The sequence below is a fragment of the Microcaecilia unicolor genome, chromosome 2, assembly GCF_901765095.1.
Source record: "Microcaecilia unicolor chromosome 2, aMicUni1.1, whole genome shotgun sequence".
NCBI classification, from domain to species: Eukaryota; Metazoa; Chordata; class Amphibia; order Gymnophiona; family Siphonopidae; genus Microcaecilia; species Microcaecilia unicolor.
Window position 1 is genome coordinate 129,847,779 of NC_044032.1, and position 23,464 is coordinate 129,871,242.

A 23,464-nucleotide genomic window follows, 5' to 3' on the forward strand; every position below is an offset into this window, starting at 1 on the left:
AGCGGTCAAAGCATTGTACTCTAATCCTAAAGCCCATCAAACCTCCGACTGTCATGGGACCTCAACGACGGTCCTCACCCAGCTGATGAAAACTCCTTTTGAGCCACTTGATTCCGGTTATCTGACGTACCTGACCTAGAAGATATTGTTTTTGGTAGCAGTCCTTCAGCTTGCAGAGTCAGTGATCTGCAGGCCCTAGTAGCTGATCCTCATTATACAAAGTTTCAACATAACAGAGTAGTTCTCCACACACATCCTAAGTTCCTTCCTAAGGTGGTATTGGAGTTCCATCTTAACCAGTTGATTGTCTTGCAAACATTTTTCCCAAAACTGACATCCGTCTTGGCGAAAGCGCACTTCACACATTGGATTGCATGTAAGCCTTAGCCTTCTATCTGGAGCAGATTAAAGCCTATAGACAGTCCACCCAGCTTTTTGTTTCTTTTGACTCAAACAGGATGGGGTCAACCATTGATGAACACACTTTGGCTAGCAGACTGCATTTCTTTCACTTAATGCACAGGCTGGGCTGACTCTGGAGGGTCATGTCACGGCTCACAGTGTTGGAGCCATGGTGGCGTCATTAGCCCACTGAAGAGATTTGCAAAGCTGCAACATGGTCTTCAGTCCACACACTTGCATCTCATTACTGCCTTGAGCAAAATACCCAGTGTGACAGTCTGTTCAGTCATACAGTTCTGCATAATTTGTTTTGTATCTAGAATCCAACTTTACCTTCCTAGGCCCATTTTATTCTGTTCCAGGCTGCACCCTCACAATAGGTCCCTATTGTCCTTGATTTGTTGTTTTCTGTGAGCCTTGTGGCTAGGGATTCTCAAATGTGAAAAATAATGTCCTGCATGTCCATGGAGAAAGCGAAGTTACTCACTTGTAGCAAGTGTTCTCCAAGAACTGCAGGATATGTATTCTCACATCCTTTCTTCCTTCCCTAGGAGTTGTATTCCTTTAATTTGATATTGTACTGCTGGTCCCACACGCTCATGTCTGGTGGGAAGGCACTTGCACATGTGCGGTAGGATGCTGCCAAAGGCTTCTTAAAGCTATAGAATGCTGGGTAGCATCTACACCGGGCTCTGCCGAATGACTTCACCCAAATGTGAGTATACGTGTCCTGCTGTCTTCGGAGAGCGCCTGCTACAGACGAGTAACTTTGCATTTACCCTCAGTCTTCACAAACTTCCCTGTCCCAGCAAGAGAATAGATATGATGAGCATGTTTTAGGTAGTTCTGTATATGATTATTAGCATCTTAAATTTAACTGTCTAGGCTGCTAGGAGCCAGTGGAGTTTTGATAGGGCAGCTGTGATATGATCATAGTAGGTAAGTCTCTAGATCTGGGGTGGGCAACCTCAGTCCTAGAGGACCTCAACCCAGTAGTGTTTACAGGATTTCCCCAATGAATATGCATATGATCTATTTGTATGCACTGCCTCCATTGGGGGAATCCTGAAAACCCGACTGGTTTGTGGCCTTCGAGGTCCAAGGTTGCCCACCTCTGGTGTAGATAGTGTATGGAAAACTTTTACTGACTAGGTTCATTTGTATGTCAATAACAGAGTCCATTACTATGTATAATAAACTTATTTATGTATGTATTTGGGTGAGGTCAAGTGCACTTTAGTACATTGGCATCCTCCCATACCTTTTTTTTTTTTCATTTTAGAGTTAGTGTATTTTTGTTTTCAGGTACAGTCCTTTGAATTCAAGATCCTACAGATGTAATAACTTCTTCAAAAGGATTGGTTTTGGTTTTGTGTTTATGGTTGTGGCATTATATACAGTATCCATAATTTTTTAATTATGTTGAGTTGTACAATAAAATAAAAAAGTGGATATGTCTTCTTTAGACCTTAAATGCATGATGATAAATTAGATTTTCTCTTTTTAATTTATAAAAGACATGTAAATGAGAAGAGCAAAAGGAAAAATTAAGTAAGCAGTTAAAATGTAACTTTTACCTGTAGAACGCAAAGACCACTGTATAAAATTGGTATTGCAGATAAGAGCTCTGGAACTTTGATTAAATTAAATTATCTTACAGAATGGAAATGAGACTCTGTATTCAACTGATGAGAGTGAGAAATCGTCCAGGTCCCCAGGACACAGGCAGTACCATCCCACTATACCTAAACCAGTTCATTGGAACTCCAATTCTCCTCCAGTGCCTGGACTGGCAAGGGTAAGCTTTGAGTGCATGGTGTTCGTATCTTACAGTTTACTGTCTGGCAGCATAGTAAATGACAATATCTGAGACCAGTTGGACTACCCAGTCTGCCTGATTCTTTTCTATTTATTCTAAATAAAATTATAGCTCCACTCTCAGTGGAACAAGGGCAAGTGTCTACAGGATATTGGTCCTTTTTATTAAAAGGAATACATCAAGGCAAATTATGAAAAAGAAGGCACAATGATTAAAAAAAAAAAAAGAGAGAGAGAGATAACCCCCCTAAAAAGGGCCAGATTAACCCAGTGAGGTTTAGATATATGGTAGCCTTCAGAGAAAATAAAAGCAGTGTCTGTTAGTGGATTATTCTCCACATATCTGATCCCCCTCTGTCTCTCTCCCCCAACCCCAATCATTGATTCCCTTTGTGCCAGGAGGAGAAGAATAGCCAGACTTGAGCCAGGCAGCAGAAAGCTGAATGCAGATACAAAGCACTGCTGTCCTGCTGGGTGAGGTAGAGGAGTTTAGAGGATTTGGGATGGGAAGACAGAAATGAATTTTGGCAGGTGAAAAACCTGGGGATTGACTAGGGTTCAGGCTGGGGGAAGGGAATTGACACTTGGGATCAGCAGTGGTGAGGCTGGGAAAATGCAATTCAATAAAACAGAATTCCCAGGCTTCTGTTAGTCGTTGGATCTGGAAGGAGCCACTTACCCTACTACTGTCTAAGGAAAGAGGAGTTATCAGAGGAGAGTCAGTTTTGTCCAGTTATGCAAGAATAACTTTCAGTTGGTAAAATTAGTTAGAATAGTTGAAATAATTTTAATAATCAATATGAAATTAGAGATGGCCGGTGCCCAGACATACTTAAAGCTGTTGGGAGTAAGGAGCTAGATTGTGGTGTAGGTTGAGAACTAGTTCCATGGTAGAAATGCTGACCTTGTGTAAGACTATGCAGCATTGGTAATGAAAGTGTCAGTCTAAGTGATTATTCTGTATTCTGTTGGGATAGAGAAGAGATCCTCAAGTACCACGAAATGCAATCAGAAACCAAGAAAATGTGGGAAAAGCTAAGAAATATTCTCAGAGGATAAGCAGGCTTATTAATTCTTACAAGTTGGTGATGCCGACCTGCATCGGCCAGTCCAGAATTTACAAAAGTCTAACAAGATTCTTTTGGGAGAAAGATTTACCAGGCTTCAGTGCTCATTTCAGAAATACAATCATACCAGCTCTTCACGAGCGTCCACTTGTGAAACTCGGTGCTGACTGATGCGCTTCCTCCGTTTGCCAGTTGGTCAAGCAGCAGAAGGTGTGTCGAACGTTCTTGGCCAGGGGCACTTACGATACTTTTGATGTGGAATACAGGATCTCTGCCCAGAGTATAGCAGTTGTCAGACCTTCATGGCTGCGTGTTTCTGACTTGGAACATTCTGTTCAGCGGAGCTTGGGGGATGCGCCATGCCGGGGGATAACCTTTTTGGAGAGAAGGTTGAGGAGGTCGCAGAACAAATCAAAAAACACACTGGTACTATCTCTTCTCTCTCCTGCTGGGTGCCTTGCATCTGCTTCCTCAGATAGGAGGACTTTTGGCAAGCCAAGGAGGAATTCCTATTACTATCCTAGACATAGGTACAACCCTTTGGCTCGTCAGCCTGCTGAGGCTGAACTCCAGCATGCTCGTTCACATCAACAGCGTGCGCCAAAGGCTCCTGCTGCTCCCCAGGCAAAGCTTTTGACTGGCTCTAGCAGAGCATAACCACAGTAAAAGTGCCCATCCCGGATGACTTGCCAGTCTGGGGAAGGTTAAGTTTTTTTCAGGAAAGGTAGTCTCTTATAACCTCCGACTGGTGGGTTCTTCAAATAGTCTCGAATATGCACTCAATTGGTATCTCAAACCTCCAAATTGCCCACCAAGAGCTCATTCATTCAGCCTTCATTCAGCTCTCAGCACAGGCAGGTACTTGCAGAGGAATTCTCAGCCCTTCTGAAGGCCCATGCGGTCGAGCCCGTTCCACCAGGGGAGGAAGGGTGGGGATTCTATTCCAGGTACTTCCTTGTGAAAAAGAAAACATGTGGGATGTGTCCCATCCTAGACCTAAGGGCCCTGAACAAATGTCTAGTCCGAGAAAAGTTCAGGATGGTTTCCCTGGGCACCCTTCTCCCAATGATTCATAAAATCTTAAAGGATGCATGTATTCGTATCCCGATACTTCAAGCCCACCGGAACTATTTTGGCTGGGAACATATCTCTTTCAGTACCGCTTGTTGCCTTTTGGCCTCGCATCAGCTCCAAGGGTCTTTACCAAATGTCTAGCGGTAGTTGCAGCATTGCTTCGCAGACTTGGGAGTCCGTGTGTTCTCGTAGCTCGACGATTGTCTGGTGAAGGTCACCTCGGAGGAGGGTGCTCAGGAGTCCATGAGGATTACTGTTTGGGTGCTCGAGCTACTAGGGTTCGTTTTAAAATACCCCAAGTCCCATCTCTGTCCTGTCCAGCGATTGGAGTTCATAGGAGCCCTGCTCGATACTCAGATGGTTCAAGCCTACTTACCAGACACAAGAGCAGACAATCTTGCTGCACTTGCATCCAAGATTCATGCCTCTCAGCAGATCACAGCTCGTCAGATGTTGAGATTATTGGGCCACATGGCTTCCACAGTATACGTTACACCCATGACATGTCTTCACATGGTATCAGCTCAATGGACCTTAGATTCCCAGTGATTATCAAACCATGGGGAGTCTAGAAGATTTCATCCAAGTGTCCTCGGAGCTTGTATTCTCCCTTTAGTGGAGGACCATTCAATCCAATTTGACTCTGGGACTTCCATTCCAAATTCCTGAGCCACAAAAAGTGCTGATGACAGATGCATCTCTCCTAGGATGGGGAGCTCATGTAGATGGGCTCCACACTCAAGGGGCTTTGTTCTCCCAGGAAACGAGTCTTCAAATCAACCTCCTGGAGCTCCAGGCGATCTGGAGTTCTCTAAAGGCTTTCAGAGATCGGCTATCTCATCAAGTTGTTCTCATCCAAACAGACAATCAGGTTGCAATGTATTACACCAACAAGCAGGGGGACACCGGATCACGCTTTCTGTGTCAGGAGACCATCCGAATGTGGCATTGGGCTTGCCAACATGACTTTTTCCTTTGAGCCACCTATTTTGTGGGGAAAAACAATACTCTGGCTGACAGACTGAACAGGATAATGCAACCTCATGAGTGGTTTCTCAATATGGGCATAGCCCACAAGATCTTCCGAGCATGGTGCATCCCTTTGGTGGATCTTTTTGCCACACAGATCAACCACAAGGTCTTTCAGTTCCGTTCCAGGCTTCAGGCCCATGACAAATTAGCGTCTGATGCCTTCCTCCTCAATAGGGGGACAGGTCTTTTGTATGCGTATCCTCTCATACCTCTAGTGGGGAAGATTTTGTTGAAACTCTTGCAAGACGGTGGAACCATGATTCTGATCACGCTGTACCCACTATGGCCGATATGGTTCTCTCTACTTCTGGAGTTATCCTCCAAAGAACCATGCAGATTGGAGTGTTTTCTGACCCTCATCACGCAGAACGAGGGGTCCCTTCTATAGCCCAACCTCCAGTCTCTTGCTGTCACAGCTTGGATGTTGGGAGCCTAGAATTTTCTTCCTTGGTCTTTCAGATGGTGTCTTCCGGGTCTTGCTGGTTTCCAGGAAAGACTCCACTAAGAGGTGCCATTCTTTCAAATGGAGGAGGTTTGCTGTCTGATGTGAGAGCAAGGCTCTAGATCCCCTTGCTTGTCCTACACAGACCCTGCTTAAATACCTTCTACACCTATCAGACTCTGATCTCAAGGACAACTCCGTAAGGGTTCACCTTGGTGCTTATCACCATGTAGAGGGTAAGCCCACCTCTGGGCAGCCTCTAATTGTTCACTTTATGAGAGGTTTGCTGTTGTGAAAGCCCTCTGTAAAAACTCTGCCTGTGAAATGGGACCTCAACGTTGTTCTCACCCAGCTGATGAAAGCTCCTTTTGAGCCACTGAATTCCTGCCATCTGACGTACTTGACCTGGAAGGTTACTTTCTGGGTGGCTGTTAATTCAGCTCATAGGGTCAATGAGCTTCAGGCTCATTGTGGTGGATTAACTTTATACTAAGTTTCATCACAACAGAGTAGTCCTCCGCACACACCCTACGTTTCTGCTGAAAGTGGTGCCGGAGTTCCATCTGAACTAGTCCATTGTCTTGCCAGCATTCTTTCCCTGACCTCATGCACATCCTGCTTAGATTGCAAGAGAGCATTGGCCTACTACGTGGAGCGGACAAAGCCCCACAGACAGTCCGTCCATCTTTTTGTTTCTTTTGATCCCAACAGATTGGGGGTCGCCATCGGGAAATGGCACCTTTTCTAACTGGCTGACATATTGCATTTCCTTCATTTATGCCCAGGCAGGGCTGACCCTAGAGGGTCATGTCACGACTCATAATGTCAGAGCCATGGCTGCGTCGGTAGCCCACTTGAGGTCAGCCTCCATTGAAGAAATTTGCAAGGCTGCAACGTGGTCTTCAGTCCACACGTTCACATTTCACTGCTGCCTAGAGCAGGATACCCAACGTGACAGTCGGTTCGGGAGACAGTGTTGCAGAATCTGTTTAGGGTCTAGAATCAAACTCCACCCTCCTAGGCCTGTTTTATTCTGTTCCAGGCTGCACTCTCATTCATATTGTATATAGTTTCAGGTTAATCTGTGTTATGTTCTCACCGTTGCGAGGCCCAATTTGACCGATGTTTTGTTCTTTTTGGTGAGCCTGAATGCTAGGGATTCCCCACTTGTGAGAATTAATAAGTCTGCTTGTTCTCAGAGAAAGTGCAGGTACTTACCCTGTAGCAGGTGTTCACTAAGGACAACAGGCTTTATATTCCCACAATCCCTTTCACCTCCCTTTGGAGTTGTCTCCATTGTAGTTTTTACTTTATTTTTTGCTGTAGTATTAAACTGAGGAGACCATGTTCTTGCAGCAGGTGGGAAGGCACTCACGCATGCATGGTGGAACATGTCTCATGCTCCACAAAGCTCTCATTACACTTTTCTAAATTCTGGACCGAGTGATGCAGGTCACCCACTTATGAGAATATAAAACCTGCTGTTCTCAGAGAACACCTGCTACAGATTGTGCTGGATGATTAAAAGCAGCTTCCAAGTACAAGATCTATGAACACCAGAAAGAAGCTCTTTGGCACAGTGCAGGTACCCCAGTGAGCATTAGCAAGACATTTGAGAGTTTGAGATCGTGTTCCACGTACCCTGGCTTAGGCATGAGGTTCATTACGGTCATGGTTTATGCGAGATCAACTAATTTGGAGATGTTGGACCCCAGAGAAGGGTGGAACTGAATAAAACTGTACTTAGCAGATCTTAGGAAGTGATCAAGAAGCATTCAGTATTTTGGTTGTACTAAAGAGAATATGAGATTTTATGTGTGTGGAACTAAAATGAAAGTATTTCCTGCTGTACAGAGCACACACAATATAGTCTAATGTCAAAAGTTCAACTGACTTTTTATTAGTACACTAGTAAAAAAAAGGCCCGTTTCTGGGAGAGATGAAACGGGCTCTAGCAAGGTTTGGGGGCAGAGGGAGATGGGGTTTGGAGGCTGTGGAGGCAAGTTCAGCGAGCCAGTTGTCCCCGAAGCACCCTGCAGGCACGGGGAGCTAGCGTCAGCGAGGCAGGTGTCCCCCGACCCCCCTTGAGGTACCTGCGAGATCCGATGGTGTTTGCGTCGCGGTAGTTTCCAGCAGTGTGCTCCGCCGCTCACGTTTTGTTGAGTTTCCAGCAGTGTGCTCCACCCTCGTCGTCATGGCATTGTGACGCGAGGGCGGAGCATACGGCGCTTCAGAGTTCTTAGTTCCGTTTTCGACCGGATATCTCTGGCGCCTCACAGTTCCGGTTTTGAGGGGCTTTTGAGGCTTCATTTAGAACGTTGGGGTTGGGAATTATGTCCGGAAGGGGCTTGGCTGAGGGCGGGTCCTAGTGAGTGGTGCAGAGTGAGTGTTGCTGGCAGCTCAGTGCTTTCCTTCCACAGAGTGAGCCAGGTGAGTTTTCCTCCCACAGAGTGAGCCAGGTGAGAATTATTATATAGGATTCTAAGTGTTGTTGGTTATAATGTGTGATCACCAGAGGAGGGCAGCAGTGCCTAAGGATATAGCCTGGTGGTTCTACTACTAAAGCAGACTTGTCCCCGGTTGTCCCTGGAAAATGGGACTCAAGAGTTTGATGGTTGGTTCTGCTTTTCGTCTATAGAGCTGAGGACATCAGTTTGTGGAAATACATAACTGAAGGTGAATTTCCTTATGCCTGTTTCAAAGTGGCTTCAGTTAGGCCTTTTTTAGTATTTTTTTTTTTCATTTCATATTTTGTAGAATGACGTTTCTCCCCTCTCAAGTTTCCCCAGCAATCCAAACTTGTTTTGGTTCCTTCGCAGCCAGTCTACTGTACTTTTCAAGATATCCACAATGCAGGATAAAATGTATAAAAATCTGTCTTTCTTGTACCTACTGTGGTTGTCTGGAAAGCCCATCTGACTGGATCACAAGGCAAGTTTGGGCAGTGCTGCTGTAAGCTGTTTCAGTGCATCAGATCTACTTTTGCACTGTGCAGGTAGTGGGAAGAAAATAATTAAAAACGGGGGGAAAAATGATGTACAAACTGATCACTCTCTTTTGGTTTGATTATTCAGGGGAGGGGGGACTTTAAAAAGATTGGCAGATGCTTAATGCTAAAACTTTAGTTATAGCATTACACTCCTGAGAGAAGCATTGGAAAAACCTTTCCTGCACAAAAGTGCAAGATGGATTTTTTTTTTCTTTTTCAGGTTTGTCCCTCAATTAAAACCACTGCTTCTCCTTTAACCCTGAATTAGATGTTGCTTTTATCATTGCAAATGCCTGTACACAACAGTGATAAGAAGCAGATGTTTGAAGTAGTTCATTTGACAAAGTAAACTCATTAAATTAGTCTTTGTGTTCTGTATGCTTTAAGTGCTTCAAACCACCTGTTGCTGAGGCACTCTTCTTTACAAATGTAACGCTGGGGTTACTAAGTTGAATGGGCTGTGTCGGCAAAGCTGCTGGAAGCTGCTAGCACGGCTTAATAAACAGACCCCTAAATAAATATCAGGGCAGTACTGGTGCTCCTCAGAACCCCATACAGACATCAACATTGATAAATGGGAAGTAGTTGTTTTGTCTGTATTAAGGAGTGGGTTAGGGAAATGAAGCTTTGGAAGATGGGGGGTGGGGGGGAATAGATAAAAAGCATATGAAAATAATTTTTTAAAAGCACATGTATTTCATATTGTTGTCTCATATAACAGATCCTTAAGATAAAGGAATAAGACCAAAAGGGGAATTACAGACTCAAGAGGCAAGCTTGTGTTCTTATGTTGAGAACCATTTATATGCCATATGCAAAAATGGTCACTTCTTTGCCAGCATATCTTACAAATAGTGCAGAGGAGGATGTATATTTTCCTTTCTTGATACTTTAAGTTTTTGTATCAGGGAATTTATTTCTGAAAGTAAGAAAGAAAGCTGCTGCTTTGGTGCAACAACTTTGACATTGCTGACCATTTTACAGTAATCCTTGCTCTTATAGAGAAACTAGGAAAAAAGGCCCGTTTCTGAAACCAATGAAACGGGCGCTAGCAAGGTATTGGCTTCCTGCAATTAATGTTTAGAAAGGAATTGTTAGGAGAAATGTGTTGTGATGTGAAAGAATAATTTTATAACGGAGAAGCAGTGGCGTACCAAGGGGTGGGGGCAGTCCGCCCTGGGTGCACGCCGCTAGGGGGTGCCGCAGCGCGCGCCTGTGGGCTCTGAGTTCACTAACTTCGCTCGTTCACTGCAGCTCCCTCTGCCTTGGAACAGGTTACTTCCTGTTCCGGGGCAGAGGGAGCTGCAGCGTACGAGCAAAGTTAGCAAACTCGGAGCCCACAGGCACGCGCCGCGGCACCCCTCCCCCAGTGGCATGCCGCCAGGGGGGGAAGGTGTCATTTTGCGGGGGGGGGGGGGGGCGCATCGGCGATCCGCGATCCGCCCAGGGTGCCATCCAGGCTAGGAACGCCACTGCGGAGAAGCAGCAATGGGGAAGAAAGTGAAAGAAATTAATCAGCCCAGAGCCATGCAACCAGATAAACAGGTACCAAAGCAGTGTTATAAGGTTCTGTTGTTCTTTTCGTTTGGACCCCCCTTTTTTTTTCTTTCAATTTGGCGTGCGCACTGATGTACCGGCGCAGTGGGAAATCCCGGCAAAAGTGTAACCCAAACCCGATCAGGTCGCAATGGCTGGAAAAGTGCAATGCCTACAAATAATGTATTTTTGTAATTTGTTGTGGCCACTGATGTGCCGGTGCACTGGGAAATCCCAGAGAAAGTGTAACCGAAAGCAGCTCAGAACGCAATGCCTGAAAAACTGCAGTCCGTATTAAGAAGGTTTTGCAATCCGTACTAAGAACCCGCAGTACATACCGACAGCAGCAACAAATATGGGCAACAGAAGTCCCCTTAAGTCCCTAATACCTTTGGCAAAGTTTGAACAGATAGCAACAGGTATAATGGGACCACACTACACCGTAACACACAGTGGAAAGAAAAAAATAAGTACAAATAAGTCCCTCATACCTTTGGTAAACTTTGAACAGATAGGAACACCTATAATCGGAGCACAGTCGAAAGAAAGAAAAATAAACCAATGTTAAGTACATAAGTAATGCCACACTGGGAAAAGGCCAAGGGCCCATCGAGCCCAGCATCCTGTCCACGACAGCGGCCAATCCAGGCCAAGGGCACCTGGCGAGCTTCCCAAACGTACAAACATTCTATACATGTTATTCCTGGAATTGTGGAATGTTGTTCTCTTTCCAGCAATGTTGGTGTCCTACTCCACACAAAATGAGTGACCCCTTCGCCTGTGACGCTCCTCCCTTCTTCTCTTACACTTCCCTCTGATAGGTCCATCATGCGTCTGACGTTGCATACCGTTGCCTGGCAACGGTGCAGCGATCCCTTCACTGTGTGTTCTGCCCTTGACGTCATCACGTTTTGAAGCAGGGGCGGGGCACAGAGACATGGTGACTAAAAGTGGTTACAGAGCTTCAAACTTACAAACCCTTGAACCCACAGAGTCAGCTTCAGAAAGTTGAGAGTGCGTTGTAGTATAGTAGATGAAGGGTAGCTTAATTTCTCCTTCCTTAATCCTGGACTCTGTTTTTGAAATGTTTCTGATACAGTTTGGAATAAAGCACAATGAAATGCCACCTTTTCTATCCGGATGGCCTCCACCTATTCCTACAGGACCACCGGTAAGTTATAGGCATGATTCCTTGCGATTCTGCAGTTGCCAAGCTTGCTAATTATTGCTGAGTTTTGTCCTTTGAATGTTTTCATGCTAAATGAAAATGAGTGAAAGTAATAGAAACCTAAAGATTGGTTCTGTAGAAATTGTAGCACATGTTGGTGCTAAACCTGCCTGAGTCAGCCTCTTAAACTCTACATTTATTTCTATGCTTCAGGCAAGTTTAGCATTGATATGAACTTGCAGACCAGTCGTAATTATCTTAATGAGATGAGAAACTGATAGGAGGAGACATTATGAGCAATAGTGTACTTGTATTCCCTTCATTTTGCTTCAGGAATTTAAGATTTTTTAATATGAATACTTAAACCATTAAAACTTCTTCCTAGTGGATGCCGCCCTCCTCATATTTGCACTGAAATTTTTTAAGTAACTCTCTACTACCACCACCACAATACATAATATTTTAAAAAGCAATGGAGTAAGGTTTCACACAATTACAATTTGCAGTAGTAATACTGTGATCAGTATAGAATTTTAAAATATATTTCCTTGATTTTTATTTGGCAGTATATATTTCAGGTGCCACAGAATGTTAATTTTGGTTGCAGAATTCTGTGCAGCTTGCTGCAGAATCTATTCTATATAGATCTTGTATAGGTGAAAAAAATTTGAGCCAGGCAGTGCTTTAAGAAAACTTAGGTAAGCTTCCAGTGCAGGAAGTTCTAGGGCACGACCTTGTTTGCATACTTCCGTAGTTGCACTTTATACAGTTGTGTTTTTATACAGTTTGTCAGTAAAACATGTTGAGCTATGTTCAGTCAGAAATGCTGATCTGCTGTAAGTGCCTCACTAAAGGAAGGGACTGTCTTGAGAAATGTGTGATCACTGTGCATGCTGCATAGCTGTGAAATTGCTTGCTGATGTTAATTGAACCAAAATCCTATTATTTGTTCATGCTCTAAGCAAGTTGTACACTTAGGGGCCCTTTTATTAAACTGTGTTAAGAAGGTAAGTGGGATTTGCCACACTCTAATGTCTCCTGCACTAATAACAGCAGTGCATGGTAAAAATCCTACATTAGCTGCATGACACAGGAGTAGGTGGGAGCTGGGCATGTAGGGTTACCATATGTCCGGATTTACCCGGACATGTCCTCTTTTTGAGGACATGTCTGGGCAACCGGGCGGGTTTTGCCAATCTGCCCGTTTGTCCAGAAATCCGGACAAACGGGCAGATTGCTAGCCTCCCCTCTCCTTACTTACAACTGCCCTGGTGGTCTAGTGAACTCTTCCGCCTTTGGGGCAGGAAAGAGCCCCCTCTTTCCTGCTCGGAGCGCTGCCCTGCATGTATCCTTCCTGTTTGTGATCTCGGTGGTGATTCAAAATGGCCACCGAGAGTTGAAGTGACTTCGCGAGACTTCAACTCTTGGTGGCCATTTTGAATCGGCGCCGAGATCACGAACAGGAAGGATGCATGCAGGCCAGCGCTCCGGGCAGGAAAGAGGGGGCTCTTTCCTGCCCCGAAGAGGTCACTAGACCACCAGGGCAGTAGTAAGGTAAGGGGAGGGGGTGACGGGGAGGGGGAGTGACAGGGTGTGTGACGGGGGCGGGGAAAATGTGACAGTGGCGGAGCGAGGGCGTGAAAGTGGCGGGGTGGGGTGGGTGTGAAAGGGGCAGGGCATGTCCTTTTTGGGGACAAAATATGGTAACCCTATGGGCATGACATGAGGAGGTGAAGGAGTGGCTGACTGTGATAGCTAGCATTTGGGTCAATACCACGTGCTAGTTGTCACAACTGCTGATTAACGCAGCTGAACTTACCGCCATCTCAAGAGGAGGCAGTAAGGGCAGTTGCATTAACAGCAGGCCAGTAGTTTAAATGTAAAGTTCTGGGCCGGTGCACCCTCTGTCCTCCTGAATTTTTCCCCTCAACCCTGCAAATCAACACTCTGTCTCCTGACTCCAGACTCCAAACCCCAACCCCTTGGCTCCAAACCTTGCTCCTTGCATATAAACTCCTTCCCCATGCCTTGCCTTACCTTCACCTACGCAGAGGCAGGTCTCAGGTGTCTGCAATCCCCCTTTACTGTCGCCCAGGTTGGCGCCAGGATTCAAAGTGGTGCAAATGACCCCCTAGCAGTAGTCTCATGTTCCTACTGCTAAGGGTTATCCTTCCATAAAAAATGAACTCCATCCATAAAAAATAACTCCTTATATGGAAAGACAACCACTAGGGGTCATTGACATCATTGTGAATCTCACCACCAACTTGGGTGGCCACAGAGGGGGATCACTTCCACTGGGGACCCACAAGACCACCAGTGCTGCCTCTGGGTAAGTCCTGGATGGAGTAAAGGGTAGGGCTCAAATGGGTGGGATTAATGTATAAGGGGCAGGGTTTGGGGTCAGGAGGGTTAGGGTGTTGTCTTGGGGGAGGGTCGAGGTGTTGAGTCAGAAGGTTCTGATCTGGTTGGAGGGTTGAAAAGGGGATCAGACTTTCAGGGGAGTTGTGTCGGGGGGGGGGGGGAGAATTGGGAGGGAGAGATGGCTGAGGTCGCATGTTAGCCATCTTGAAGATTACCTAAGATTTAAGATTAGGGGTGCATCAGTTCATTTTTCTATTTGGTATTGAAAGTTTTAGCTAAAATGCTATGTTAGCTCTGAGTTTTATGTATTTATAAAGATACAATAAAGAGAAATTAAAACAAATTTAGGGCATATGTGCATTTATGGAATTATCAGCTGAATGAATTGGGATTTATTAGACTCATCCTTCAGCATTTACTTGAGCCATCATGTGTACTAGCCATGGATGTGTCACAGATGGCATGAGAAGGAATAGTTGGTGATCTAGCTTTTATTCAGTGAAACATTCCCCATCATACAAAACTACACTGGACCTCCTTCCTGCCTACATGGCTGCATATCCAGCCACATAGCTCATTGTGGGGCCTCTTTCCTTCAGTATGCTGCTGGATTAACACGAGTGTACATTTGTGCACATGTACTCATGCCATTGGCCCCAGCAAAGTTTGTTTCCAGAACTAGGCAGAAGCAGTGCTTTAGTTATTCATTTTTACTGACTTAATATAGAAAAAATGAAAAATGTGAAGCTTTTCTAGGTTACTTTTTGTAAGGTAGCAGTCTGACCTCTGGGAACTAACCTGCTGAAATAAAGCTCAGCAAATGAGGTATTTTTTGTCTCTTTAAACCGTCATATGTTTTTAATTATAGTTGATCCCTCCTCCTCCTCCTATGGGTCCAGACTCTTGTGAAGATGATGAAGCATTGGGAAGTATGCTAATAGCCTGGTATATGAGTGGCTACCATACCGGGTACTATCTGGTACGCATCAAGCCCTGTACTTAATATATTGCATAATTTTATTATCTTTCTTTATCCTGTCACTTTTTTAAAAAACTTAATTTAGCAGATAAGTGCCTAGCCAATTAAGGGGGCCCTTTTACTAAAGTTTAGCGTGCACGAATAGAATTACAGTAGCATGCGCTGAATGCTAAGAAGCCTATTTTATACCCATGGGCTTCTTAGCATTTAGCGCATGCTAATTCTATTAGCTAGGCTTTAATAAAAGGGCCCCTAGGAGTAATGTGGATTACATCATCAAGGTTAAAAACAAGAATAGCATAATCCTAATACACACCAAATCAATTAAAGATACAATAAGATTTTTAAAAAATCTTTATATGTAGCTTTAGAGCAAAGACTAGTGTTAGAGTATATAGCACTAAATGATGAAGTAGATATAATAGCATCTCAGAGACCTGGTGGAAGGACGACAATCATTGGGACACTGTGCTAACAGGGTACAAATTATATCACAATGATAGAGTAGATCAAATTGGAGGGGGGGTTGCGCTATATGTTAGCGAGAATTGAGTCAAACAAAATAAACATTATACATGAAACAGATGAAAAAAAAATGTGTACAGAAATTAGGAAAGCTGACAAATTTGGCAACAGTATAATAGTGGGTGATTTCAGTTACCCCAGTATTGACTGGATAAATGTCACCTCAGGGAATGCTAGGGAGGTAAAATTCTTAGACGTAATAAATGACTGCTTCTTGGAGCAACTGGTCCAGGAACCGACTAGATGGGGAACCATTTTAGATCTAGTCCTTAGTGGAATGCAGGGCACAGTACAAGAGATAATGGTGTTGGATTCACTGAGAAGCAGTGATCATAACATGATAAAACTTTGAGCTACTATCTGGAGTGAAGCCACAAAGGAAATCTACTGTAGCAGCATTTCATTTCCTTAAGGGTGACTGTGATAAAATGAGGAAGATGGTTAAAAAGAAGCTAAAAGGATCAGCTGCTAAGGTTAGGACTTTAAATCAGGCATGGACAATGTACATCAGGCATGGACGATGTACATCTTGGTAGCCCAGACCGGATGCGTTCCACATATTTGCAAAGGTGGAAAGAAGAGAAAATAATAGTCAGCATTGCTAAAAGGTGAAGTGAAGGAGGTTATTAGAGCCAAAAGAGCATCCTTCAAAGTATGGAAAAAGGGCCCAAATGAAGAAAATAAGAAGCAACAAAGTACTGGCGAGTTACTACTACTACTTATCATTTCTATAGCGCTACGAGTTAGATGCAAAGCACTGATAAAGAAGAGTAAAACAGGATATGAAACATCAGAAGCAGAAAGCCTGTGAGGGACTCCGTTTTCAAAGGTGATGATGCAGAGGAACTGACAGAAATCTCAGTGAACATGGAAGATGTACTGAGCCAAATCAACAAATTAAAGAGTAGTAAATCACCTGGACCAGATGGCATTACATCCAAGGGTACTGAAAGAGCTCAAGCATGAAATTGCTGATCTGCTGTTAGTAATATGTAACCTGTCATTAAAATTGTCCGGGTGGCCAATGAGACACCGATTTTTAAAAAGGGTTCCAGGCGTGACCAGGGAAATAAGCCTGATGTCAGGCCGGGAAAAATAGTGAAAGGTATTATAAAGAATGAAATTACAGAACACATAGACAAACATGATTTAATGGGACAGAGTCAGCATGGGTTCAGCCAAGGGAAGTCTTGCCTCACCAATTTGCTTAATTTCTTTGAAGGCGTGAATAAACATGTGGATAAAGGTAAGCCGGTTGATATAGTGTATCTAGATTTTCAGAAAGCTTTTGATAAAGTTTCTCATGAGAGATTCCTGAGAAAATTAAAGAGTCATGGGATAGGAGGCAATGTTCTGGTGTGGATTAGGAATTGGTTATCGGACAGAAAACAGAGGGTAGGGTTAAATGACAATTTCTCTCAATGGAGGAGGGTTAACAGTGGAGTGCCGCAGGGTTCAGTACTGGGATCGGTGCTATTTAAAATATTTGTAAATGATATGGAAATTGGATCGACAAGTGAGGTGATTAAATTTGCAGATGACACAAAACTATTCAAGGTTGTTAAAATATGTGCGGACTGTGAAATATTGCAGGAAAACCTTAGGAAATTGGAAGACTGGGCATCCAAATGGCAGATGAAATTTAATGTGGACAAATGCAAGGTGTTGCACACTGGAAAGAATAATCCAAATCATAGTTACCTTAATGCTAAGTTCCACATTGGGGGTCAGTAACCAAGAAAAAGATCTAGGTTGTCATTGAAGATAATATGCTGAAATCTTCTCTCAAAAAAGATATAGCGGAATTAGAAAAGGTTCAAAGAAGAGTGACCAAAATGATAAAGGGGATGGAACTTCTTTCATATGAGGAAAGGCTAAAGAGGTTGGGGCTCTTCAGCTTGGAAAAGAGACGGATGAGGGGAGATACGATTGAGGTCTACAAAATCCTGAGTGGTGTAGCACGAGTAGAAGTAAATCGATTTTTTTTACTTATTCCAAAAATACAAAGGCTAGGGGACACTCAAGGAAGTTACATGGAAATGCTTTTAAAGGAAATAGGAGGAAATATTTTTTCACTCAACGAGTAGTTAAGTTCTGGAATGCTTTGCCAGAGGATGTAGTAACAGCGGTTAGCGTATCTAGGTTTAAAAAGGTTTGGACAAGTTCCTGGAGGAAAAGTCCATAGTTTGCTATTGAGACAGACATGGGGAAGCAACTGCTTGCCCTGGAATTGGTAACTTGGTGTGTTACCACGATTTGGGTTTCTGCCAGGTACTTGTGACTTGGCTTGGCCACTGTTGGATACTGGGCTAGATGGACCATTGGTCTGACCCAGTATGGCTACTCTTACGTTCTTATGTAGGTGTTTATGATACGTTGAAACCTCATTGTGCAGCGGCAGCCAAGAAATCAAATAGAATGTTAGGAATTATTAGGAAAGGAATGGAAAAGAAAACTGAGAATATTATAATGCCTTTGTATTGCTCCATGGTGCGATTGCACCTCAAATACTGTGTGCAGTTCTGCTCACCACATCTCAAAAAAGATATAGTGGAATTAGAAAAGGTACAGAGAAGGGTGATGAAAATGATAAAGGGGATGGGACAACTTCCCTATGAGGAAAGGCTAAAGTGGCTAGGGCTCTTCAGCTTGAAGAGAAGCCGGGTGGGGGGAGATAAGATAGAGGTTTATAAAATACTGAGTGGAGTGGAACAGATAGATGTGAATCTTTGTTTACTGTTTCTAAAAATACTAGGATAGAGGGCACACAAAGAAACAACTGAGTAGTAAATTTAAAACAAATCGGAGAGCATATTTATTCACTCAATGAGTAATTAAACTCTGGAATTTGTTGCTAGAGAATGTGGTAAAAGTAGTTAGCTTAGCAGGGTTTAAAAAGGTTTGGATAATTTTCTAAAAGAAAAGTCCATAAGCCATTATTAAGATGGACTTGGGAAAATCAACTGCATATTCCAGGATAAGCAGCATAAAATTTGTTTTGCTGTTCTGGGATCTTGCCAGATACTTGTGACCTGGATTGGCCACTATTGGAAACAGGATACTGGGCTAGATGGACCATTGGTCTGACCCAGTATGGCTATTCTTATGTTTTTATGTCCCCATTGGCCTGGGACTTTTGCTTGCATTTACTGCTCTGTAATTATGCTAGCCCAAACATTTCTTTACAAACAAATATTTTCTGGAAATTTCCAGGGACAGAGCAGAAGTTCATTTATGTTTTGTAACTGCTGCAGCAAGCTTAGCAGAATTTCTTCACTGTGCTGACATGTCACTTTCTTAAAACTATAAACAAACTGGTAGGAGGAAGTGTAAATAGTAACTCTGTTATGCAATTCAAACAGATTTCGTTGCCAGACCTGAGCATGTTTGAGTTTCCAGGTTCAGCTTATGATTAGATTTGATGGGCAGAACATAAAACTTTTCATCTGGGGATTTTGTAACCTTAAATCAAAAGTTATCAAAAACTGTATGCTAAGGAAGTGCAATTTTACAGCAACAAGCAGGATTGAGTTGAGCCTAGACGTGGGGTGACATTATCTGGTGGTGTCAGGATAGAGCAGTTGTCCCAGAGCTCAGAAATAGCATAAGGTTCTGTGTGTGCATGGCCCTTCCTGCACCTTTGTCCTTCAGATCTAAAAACAAAGCTCTTTCATATTCTAGAGATTTTCTGCTTCTTCTTGTGTCAGATTTTTTAGATTGCTTTTAAAAGCATTTTGCTTTTTTGTATATGTTTCATTTTTTTTCATTGAAAGTCAGGTTCTGCCATTGACCATAGAATGGGAGGAAGATAAAGAACTTTGACACATACTTCAGCTGCCTAATTTGTCGGGGCTCAACCATAATCATGCTTACTGCAAGCATTATGAAGGGATGTTTTGATAAACCCAGAAGGACCACTCAAACCAGCTCTGCAGTCACTACAAAGTGGACAACACTCCTTGCCCAGGAGGAGGAAAAGTGGACATCATCTGTGCAGAAGTCTACTGACTCTGCACACCCTAGCAGATTCTCCTTGATAGAAGTTGCCTCTGCCTCCCTGCAGAGTGGCTTTAAGTCTAGCTGCAAAGGAGAAGCACCAGGTATCATCCAAATTGGAACAAAATCTCTTGGAGGTTTCATGGCCTGAAGTGCAACTGTCTTCTGAATGCTTGCAGACGTCTGAGGTGAAGGAATTCTTTCAAAGCATTGGAGAAGCACAGTCACCTTAGTGAAGTGTCTTTCTGACCACTTCTCCTAAGTACAGACCTGCACAGTTGTCTCCTGTTCTATTTGCAACATCAGAGAGACTGCGACCAGACAAGTAGCACTGATTACTCTTTTCCTCTGCCATCACAGTGATTACAGTGCCCTCACAGCACGGGTAGAATAGTATGGGCTAGCCCAGATTAAACATAGACTGTGTTCCAGTGCAGGATTGGTCATTTCTGACCAATAAAGCAGATCTAGTGTAGGTGTCCTCTTGGTCCTCAGTTGAGATCCAGTCAGCCTCTGGGCAACAGTTGCCTGTACAGCCTCAAATGGCATTCACATCAGTATTAGGTAAAGTAGCCAGTAAGTCTTCTCCATCTGTTTTGCTGCCTCTTCCAGAGCATCCTCCTTTGTTCCTGTAATAGATGTCCAAGAAATTTGTTGAGGACTACAGTAAAGTTCTGAAATCTGTTCAGTATCAAGAGCCCAGTATAACTCCATTTTAGTCCATGAATGCTATTCCTGTGCAGGGAAACATAAGTACATAAGTAATGCCACACTGGGAAAAGACCAAGGGTCCATCGAGCCCAGCATCCTATCCACGACAGTGGCCAATCCAGGCCAAGGGCACCTGGCAAGTTTCCCAAACGTACAAACATTCTATACATGTTATTCCTGGAATTGTGGATTTTTCCCAAGTCCATTTAGTAGCGGTTTATGGACTTGTCCTTTAGGAAACCGTCTAACCCCTTTTTAAACTCTGCCAAGCTAACCGCCTTCACCACGTTCTCTGGCAACGAATTCCAGAGTTTAATTACATGTTGGGTGAAGAAAAAATTTCTCCGATTTGTTTTAAATTTACTACACTGTAGTTTAATCGCATGCCCCCCTAGTCCTAGTATTTTTGGAAAGCGTGAACAGACACTTCACATCCACCTGTTCCACTCCCCTCATTATTTTATATACCTCTATCATGTCTTGTAACCAGGTACCTCTCTTGTGCAGCCAAGGATAGAACAATCTCCTCCAGCCACAAGCTCCCGGTACAGTGAAGGAACAGATGTCCACCAGTAACTTCAATCTTAAGAACTTTTATTCCAGGCAGGTTTCTAGTACACAGTTCCAATAGCAGCATAGCCCATACCAGGACTCAATGCATGCTTACAGGCTCCAGTCTAGGCTCTTTATCCAGGGCACAATAAACAGTAATTCAATTCCCAAGACAAACAGTTCTTTTTCTTTCAGTTCATCATCACAGTTCAGTCACCAAGCAGCAGTTTCTACCTTCTATCCTCTTTACCTTCAGGAGAGTTCAATATTTTAGGGACTCCTTCTACCCAAGGGTTTTCCCCTGCATCAGCTTCACAATGAATTCAATACTTTTGGGACTTCCTCTCACCCAAGGAATCTCAGCCTGCTTTAGTACTTTAGGGACCTCCCTGCCCAAGGATTTTCAGCCTGCAAATACTTCTCTCCTTCTGCTTCTCTCTCCTGAACTGAACTGAACTGCCTCTGCTGGGACTCCTTCCCACCTGCCTAATCAATCCCTGGCTTCAGCTACCACCACCAATCATTCTCCTTCCATTAGCTTTCCCACACCCATACCAGCTGAGTTGAGCATTAAATTAATGAGACCAATGATGAGCTCCTGCACACAGGGTTTCCTAACTCTCTTTCCACATAGTGGCAGCCACTCTACACAACCTGCCAGCCTACACCCATGTCTTCCCTGATTGCAGCTAGGAGTCCAGTCCGGGTTCTTCATCTCCCCCTCTGGCTCCTTACCTGCAATGCCTTCTGGGACTTGTATTTCAGACTGAAACTGCCTTAACCCAACTATCCTGGAGGTGACTATCACAGTCTCCCCTCATCCGTCTCTTTTCCAAGCTGAAAAGCACTAGCCTCCTTAGTCTTTCTTCATAGGGAAGTCAACCCATCCCCGCTATCATTTTAGTCGCCCTTCGTTGCACCTTTTCCAGTTCCAGTATATCTTTCTTGAGATGCGGCAACCAGAATTGAACACAATACTCAAGGTGCAATCGCACCATGGAGCGATATAACGGCATTATAACATCCTCACACCTGTTTTCCATACCTTTCCTAATAATACCCAACATTCTATTCGCTTTCCTAGCCGCAGCAGCACACTGAGCAGAGGGTTTCAGTGTATTATCGACGACGACACCCAGATCCCTTTCTTGGTCCGTAACTCCTAACATGGAACCTTGCATGACGTAGCTATAATTCGGGTTCTTTTTTCCCACATGCATCACCTTGCACTTGCTCACATTAAACGTCATCTGCCATCTAGCCGCCCTGTCTCCCAGTCTCTTAAGGTCCTTCTGTAATTTTTCACAATCCTGTCGCGAGTTAACGACTTTGAATAACTTTGTGTCATCAGCAAATTTAATTACCTCGCTAGTTACTCCCATCTCTAAATCATTTATAAATATATTAAAAAGCAGCGGTCCTAGCACAGACCCCTGAGGAACCCCACTAACTACCCTTCTCCATTGTGAATACTGCCTATTTAACCCCACTCTCTGTTTCCTAGCCTTCAACCAGTTTTTAATCCAAAATAGGACTTTTCCTCCTATCCCATGACCCTCCAATTTCCTCTGTAGCCTTTCATGAGGTACCTTGTCAAACGCCTTTTGAAAATCCAGATACACAATATCAACCGGCTCCCTTTTGTCCACATGTTTGTTTACTCCTTCAAAGAATTGAAGTAAATTGGTCAGGCAAGATTTCCCTACACAAAAGCCGTGCTGACTCGGTCTCAGTTATCCATGTCCTCGGATGTGCTCTGCAATTTTGTTTTTAATAATAGCCTCTACCATTTTCCCCGGTACCGACGTCAGACTCACCGGTCTATAATTTCCCGGATCTCCCCTGGAACCTTTTTTAAAAATCGGCGTTACATTGGCCACCCTCCAATCTTCCGGTACCACGCTCGATTTTAAGGATAAATTGCATATCACTAGCAGTAGCTCTGCAAGCTCATTTTTCAGTTCTATCAGTACTCTAGGGTGAATACCATCCGGTCCAGGAGATTTGCTACTCTTCGGTTTGCCGAACTGCCCCATTACGTCCTCCAGGTTTACCGTGGTCAGTAAGTTTCTCCGACTCGTCCGCTTGAAATATCATTTCCGTCACCGGTATCCCACCCAAATCTTCCTCAGTGAAGACTGAAGCAAAGAATTCATTCAATCTCTCCGCTACGTCTTTGTCTTCCTTGATTGCCCCTTTTACCCCTCGGTCATCTAGCGGCCCAACTGATTCTTTTGCCGGCTTCCTGCTTTTAATATACCGAAAAAAATGTTTAATATTTTTTTGCCTCTAATGCTATCTTTTTTTCGTACTCCCTCTTGGCCTTCTTTATCTGCGCCTTACATTTGCTTTGGCACTCCTTATGCTGCTTCTTGTTATTTTCAGATGGTTCCTTCTTCCATTTTCTGAAGGCATTTCTTTTAGCCCTAATAGCTTCCTTCACCTCACTTTTCAACCAGGCCGGCTGTCTTTTGGAGTTCCGTCTTTCTTTTCTAATTAGTGGAATATGTTTGGCCTGGGCCTCCAGGATGGTATTTTTGAACAGCGTCCATGCCTGTTGTACATTCATTATAAAATCTAATAGTCTCTCTGCTGTCTACATGGGACTCCAAACCACAAGGGGGCCATTCTCTATCCCCCTCCTCACCGTGCTTAGAGCTATCTCAGTGTCCGAGACAACCACATAAATATGAATTCCTTTTTTTTCCTGAAACTGCTTTAGAAACAGATGAATAGTTCCAATCCATCATCTCCTTCTGCATGACATGGATCTCCTGATAGAGTATCTCTTATCCAGGATCCGTTCAGT

At 43.8% G+C, this 23,464-nt stretch overlaps 1 protein-coding gene across 1 annotated transcript in view; it reads left to right on the forward strand.

Moving 5' to 3' along the window:
* LOC115463099 (survival of motor neuron protein-like) overlaps positions 1–23,464 on the forward strand; it is a 95,326-nt gene that overhangs the window by 59,185 nt on the left and 12,677 nt on the right. The window contains exons 5-7 of the mRNA XM_030193311.1: positions 2,063–2,200; positions 11,460–11,531; positions 14,761–14,871. Of these exons, the coding sequence (XP_030049171.1) occupies positions 2,063–2,200; positions 11,460–11,531; positions 14,761–14,871 (321 nt within the window). The remainder of the gene's footprint in view (positions 1–2,062; positions 2,201–11,459; positions 11,532–14,760; positions 14,872–23,464) is intronic.